The 5,678-nt window shown below is 43.5% G+C and overlaps 1 protein-coding gene across 4 annotated transcripts; it reads left to right on the top strand.

The window, feature by feature from the left end:
- Positions 1 to 393: 393 nt before the first annotated feature.
- LOC140418076 (small integral membrane protein 12-like) lies at positions 394 to 4,789 on the top strand. Of its 4 annotated transcripts, none has more exons than XM_072501509.1 (2): positions 394 to 456; positions 3,662 to 4,789. In XM_072501509.1, the coding sequence occupies exon 2, from the start codon at positions 3,667 to 3,669 to the stop codon at positions 3,949 to 3,951; it is 285 nt and encodes a 94-aa protein (XP_072357610.1). In that variant the 5' UTR covers positions 394 to 456; positions 3,662 to 3,666; the 3' UTR covers positions 3,952 to 4,789. The 4 variants fall into 4 exon arrangements, with proteins under 4 accessions (XP_072357610.1, XP_072357614.1, XP_072357604.1 ...); XM_072501513.1 differs by having other exon boundaries at positions 454 to 497; XM_072501503.1 differs by lacking the exon at positions 394 to 456 and adding an exon at positions 505 to 811.
- The last annotated feature ends 889 nt before the right edge of the window (positions 4,790 to 5,678 follow it).

Genomic DNA, 5,678 nt, shown 5'->3' with positions numbered 1-5,678 from the left:
GTGTCGAGTTTTCACATTCTTCCTGGGTCTGCATGAGTTTCCTCTGGGTGCTTCGACTTCCTCCCACAGTCCAAAGATGTGCAGGTTAGGTCGATTGATCATTCTGAATTGCCCCTTAGTGTCCAATGTTAGATGGGGTTATAGGGATAGGGCGGAGGGAGTGGTCGAGGGAGGGGGCTCTTTCAGAGGGTGGGTACAGACTCGATGGACCCAATGGCCTCCTGCTGCACTGTAGGGATTCTATGAATCTAGGATTCGAAGAAATGTTGAACTACTATGGATCCTGCTTTGCAAAGGCTGCGGTTGCAGGGCACAGCCACCAGGCAGCGCTCTGACGGGCGGTGACAGGTTGTGACTGACAGGTGGGCTATCAAGTGAGCTGCTTGGAGCGGGGTGACCAATCAGGAGGTGGAAAGGAGGCGGGACGTTAGGTGGCTGAGCTGCGAGGGGAAGAAGGTGGGTGCGGGGGTCGAGGGCAAGGGAGGCCTGGCGATGAGGTGAACCCCATTAACCAGGGCTGGGTTGGGGAGGTGGGATTTCTCCCGGTTTATTGCCTCTCCCTCAAACCGACAGTGCAACCCGGCTGGAGGAGCCTTTCAGGCGGCGAGGCCGCTACTCGAGCCCGGGGATTCGCAGTGGCGCCTAGGCCGCGGGACGCCTGAGTCCAAGGGCGGCTTGTCCTTGTTTCACAGCCGCTCCTTGTAGGCGGCACAGCCGGGTGTAGCGCTGGGTGCACACGCTGGTCCAGCCTGGCCTACTCCCCTGCTCTTTCCCCCATTGCTCTCTAATTCTCTCCTGGATTTTATTGCTGGTGAGTCAGGTATAGTTTCGGAATAACTGAACCGTGCTGGGGTGAGCCTGCATTTCCTAATGCGCCTTCTATTTATTTGGATATCGCACTTGAAGGTCATCCTAAACTGTATTACCAAGAAATCCATGTCAGTAAAGTTTATTTAATGATATAAAAGGTGCCACCTCTGTCATCCTGTTCTGATTTGGGCGAGAGTCCTTTAAGGTTGGATCAATATTTGTAGAAACATAAATGCGGCACAAGTGGGCTATTAGGCCCATCCTGCTTGTACAGCCCCTAAAGAGTTATGGGTGGCACAGTACCATGGTGGTTAGCACCGTTGCTTCACAGCGCCAGGGACCCGAGTTCGATTCCTGGCTTGGGTCACTGTCTGTGTGGAGTCTGCGCGTTCTCCCCGTGTCTGCGTAGGTTTCCTCCGGGTGCTCCGTTTTCCTCCCACAGTCCAAAGACGTGATGTTAGGTGAATTGGAAATTCTGAATTCTCCCTCAGTGTACCCGAACAGGCGTCGTGGCAACTAGGGGCTTTTCACAGTAACTTCATCGCAGTGTTAATGTAAGCCTACTTGTGACAATAAAGATTATTATTATTAAGGAGTTATCCACCTTAATCCCACATCCCAGCTCCTGGGCCATACCCATGTACGTTTCAGCCTTTCCACTGGAAATGCAATGAGTGTTTCTGCCTCTGCCACCCTTTCATGCAATGAGTTCCCAATCTCCTGTCTCTTTTTGGTGAAAAAAATCAACATCTCCTTTAATTATTTGACAAATTGCTTTGCATCTTTGCCTCCAGGTTATTGATTTCTCTTGAAAGGAGAGGCCGTCCTATTCACTCTTATCTGGTACCTTTATACAGCTCAGTTAAATCTCCTTTCAGTATTTTGTATTCTAAAGAAAAGATTCCCAGCTGATCCAATCTTTCCTCATACCTATGATTCCCCAATCTGTGTAACACCCTTATCCCCTTTCTAGTGCAATCATATCCTTCTTGCTATGCAGCAACCAGAACTAAACAGTACTCTAGCTGTGGCCTAACTAATGTTTTATGTAGTATATAACCACCCTGCCCATAGCCAGAGAGGATTGGAAAATGATGGTGGGAACCTTCGCTATTTTCTCCCTTCTCTCCGCAGCCTGTGATACGTTTTATCTGAGCCTGACAACTAATTTACTGTTAGCGATGCAAAACCTCATAATATTTCCTTTCTTACCATCTCACCATGTTTATCCCATCTAATATTTCACAATCCTCAACTTGTTTTGTAAGTTGGTTGCTTGGTCTATCTTATCTCGAATTCAACTGCGGTCTAGATCGAGAGGGCTACTTGAAAGTGCTTTATTTACACTATACACACGATGAACTACTCGGTAGAGAAATATCTCTTGAGTACACACTAGTCCATCTCCTCTAGAGTCTCTAGCTCGTGACTGCTAATGTCACTGTTATAACATTATCTATGTCACTTATCTTTCACCATTATCATTACCATCTATTAACCCATTATATTACAATCCATAACTACAACCTCGGCATCATTCTCTTTGTGAAGCCAGACACAAAGTATTCATTAAGAACCATATTCATGCCTTCTGCTCCATTCACACATTACCTTTTAGATCTTTAATTAGCCCTACTCTATCCTTAGCTATCTTCTTGCTCGTTATGGCTTTATAATACAACTTTGTGTTTTCCTTAGTTTTAGTTGCCATCACTTACATGTCCTGTTGCCTTTTTAATTTCACCCCTGCACTTCCAATTCTCCTCTCAACTTTCTGAATTGTTGAGTGTTACGTATCTGACATAAGCTTCTCTTTTTTTTTGCCTTATCATATTTTTTACCTCAGAGGAGTCTAGATTTGCGAGTCCTACCCATTTCCTTTGTGATCTAACTTTGTCCTTAACCATAACTATACTAAATCTAACTGAATTATGATTGCTCCCACAAAAATGCTCTCCCACTAATGCCCCCTCCACCTGTACAGAATTATTCCTTAAAACTAATTCTAAAACTGTTCTTTTTCTTTTTGAACGTGCTAAGTACTGGTTAGAAGTACTCCTAAATGTATTTTACCTATTCTGTGCCCTCCATATCATTTTTGGATTGGCCACACTAAATTGCCCCTTAACTGGAAAAAAAAATTGGGTACTCTAAATTTATATTTTTAAAAAAGCATTAAAAATACTGCAGCTTTCCACTGCCCTTGTATCCTTCTAAAATGGTGACTCGACCCAATCCTAATTAAGGATGTATCGCCTCAAAAAGGAAAACCAGAATTGAAGGGCTGGAGGTGGCGATAAACACTGCTGCTACCTGCTTTGACTTTCAGCTTGAGTGAGTTGAAAAGAATTCTGTCCAAGTTAAGCATCAAGTCAGAATTTTCTTGTAATTTATGGTTGAGAAATGGTGACCACTTTCAGAAATTAGTAGGTTTTTCATTTCTTTGTCTTGGAGACAGCAGGAAGGCAGTTTAGTTTTCTGTGGAAATTTAAGAATTTTAAAAATTCATTCGATGTGAGCGTCACTGGCTGGGCTAACATTTATTGTCCATTCCTAATTGCCCTTGAACTGAGGCCATTTTAGAGGCATTTAAGAGTCAACCACATTGCTTTGGATATTGACTCACAAATGGACCAGACCAGGTAAGGATGGCAGATTTCCTTCCCTGAGATACATTAGTGAACCAGAATTTTTTTACGACAGTGATTTCAGTAATTCAAGATTTTTGCAGAATTCAAATTTCACCATGGTGGGATTCGAACCCAGACCCTGGGTCTCTGGGCTACTAGTCCAGCAATAATACCATTATACCACTGCCTCCCAATATTAAAACTATATTCTCTCTCTGCAGCTATCATGTGGCCTCTTTTGTGGGCTGCCGCCCGTACGTATGCACCCTATGTAACGTTTCCCGTGGCCTTTGTCGTGGGTGCTGTGGGCTACAATTTAGAGTGGTTTATTCGTGGGGACCAACAGCAACCAGTTGAAGAGAAAAGCATTTTTGAATTGCGTGAAGAGAGAAAGCTTGCTGAGATCACAAATAAAGATTGTACCAAAGTGCTAAGCCTAAAGGACAAACTGGAGTTCACGCCAAGGGCAGTGCTAAACAGGAATCGGTCGGACAAGGCCAGTGATAGATAGCCCAGGAAAAATGATGCAATGGAGCAATGGTTTGTGGATGGCACAATGTGCGTTGAAGTTGGAACATTCACCAGACTGAGTTGTTGCAGAGCTCATGGAAAAATAATTGGAGGTCTTTCCCAGATTTCCTGAGAAGTGAAAAGTTTGAAGTTTCCTGGCTTTTTTTATTGATCCTTCAAGAATTGAAAGCAAAGAAGTCCCTGATGTGGTTTATTCTGATGACAGTCCTGTGTGACTTCCACCCCTATTCACCACTACATCACCAGGTCTCCAGCTATCATTCACTGGCTGGTGCATTTTGCCCGAAGTAAATTAAATGTCAAAATTCCTGACTTATTTTATTTATAATGTATTATAGTTGGATTAGATAAGGATTACCAATGAAAATAAAGTTACTGAACAATGATTATTTACATTGTGAGTATTACCAAGTCTTAAACATACCCTCAAATACAGACAAGCTTGTGATCCCCTTTCATTTGATTATATGTGAGAATTTGTTCGTACAGATATATTGGGTTGGATTTTGCAGGGGTGGGTTTGTGGTGACTCACTCAAAGCTTTTGCATTGTGGACCACAGTTACTCCACTCCCTCCATCCCCCATCTTGCCACCACCTCTCGCCTTGTGTGTTGTGATATGTACATGTACCTTTAATGAGATGTATCTTAAACTGCTGTCAATCGCTAACACCTCAACAAAGGACGTGATGTATTAGTTTCATGACTCCGAATACGGGCTGCCACAGCAGTCGAAGTCAGATATGTGCGCATAGCCTCCCAGTTAACTCTGTATAGTTTTATCTTCAAATAAAGAACCCACATTATTGTTTTAGCAATCTTTGTATGATTGGTTTAAGTTTAAAAGCAGAGTTAAAAAGAGTAATACCCTGCACTGCCTCTGATTTGTCATGCTGCTTGACCAAGATGAGCAGCTAATTCCTCCAGTTAAATATTGGGTACGTCAAGGCCACTGACTTTGGTCATCAAAGTTCCATTCCCTAATCACTAGCTCCATCTTACTCCTTGACCCGACTGATGCTGAACCAGACCACCAAAATATAACTCTTCTCTGCCCATTCCTCAGCTTATCTGCTACTGAAGCTCAAACTGGTGCCTTTGGTACCTCTAGATTCAAATATTTCCCTGATCGGGTTGGCTTTCTACCCTGTACTTTCCACAAACATGGGTTTAATGAAAGCTTTGTTGCCTGTATCCAAACTTAACCGAGTCCCATTCACCCATCACCCCTGTGTTCGCGAACCTATATTTAGCTCCTGGTTCAGCAATGCCTCATTTTTGAATTTCTCATCCTTGTTGTAAATCCCACCATATCCCTGCCACTCCCTATCTCTGTAACCTCCATCAGCCCAACTTCTCTCAGATTCCTGCCTTCCTCCCATTCTGCCCTCTTGCACATTTCCAACTGGCATTAACCTAACGCTCGCAGCAGTGTCTTCAATTGCCTAAGATTTTTAAAGATGCAACCTTCTGTTCTCACAGCCTTGCCATATCTCCCTGTTAACACTGTTAAAAGCAATCCTCTTTGACCAAATGGTGGTCACCTGTCATTATGTGGCTCAATGTTCTATGATAAATGGTGGGGTGAATTGGACTTCTAATCAGTAGAGTTTAAAAGAATGAGAGGCGATCTCATTACAACCTACTAAATTCTGAAGGGGATTGATAAGATGGAGAGATTCTTTCTGCTTGGCAGGGAGTTTAAAA

The sequence above is a fragment of the Scyliorhinus torazame genome, chromosome 1 (genome assembly GCF_047496885.1).
Source record: "Scyliorhinus torazame isolate Kashiwa2021f chromosome 1, sScyTor2.1, whole genome shotgun sequence".
In the NCBI taxonomy this organism is placed as follows: domain Eukaryota; kingdom Metazoa; phylum Chordata; class Chondrichthyes; order Carcharhiniformes; family Scyliorhinidae; genus Scyliorhinus; species Scyliorhinus torazame.
Note: the sequence above shows the minus strand (reverse complement) of the source record. Positions and strands in the feature narration are given on the sequence as shown.

What these genes read in the sequence shown, in the direction of transcription:
- LOC140418076 (XM_072501509.1), top strand. Translation starts at nt 3,667, where the DNA reads ATGTGGCCTCTTTTGTGGGCTGCCGCCCGTACGTATGCACCCTATGTA.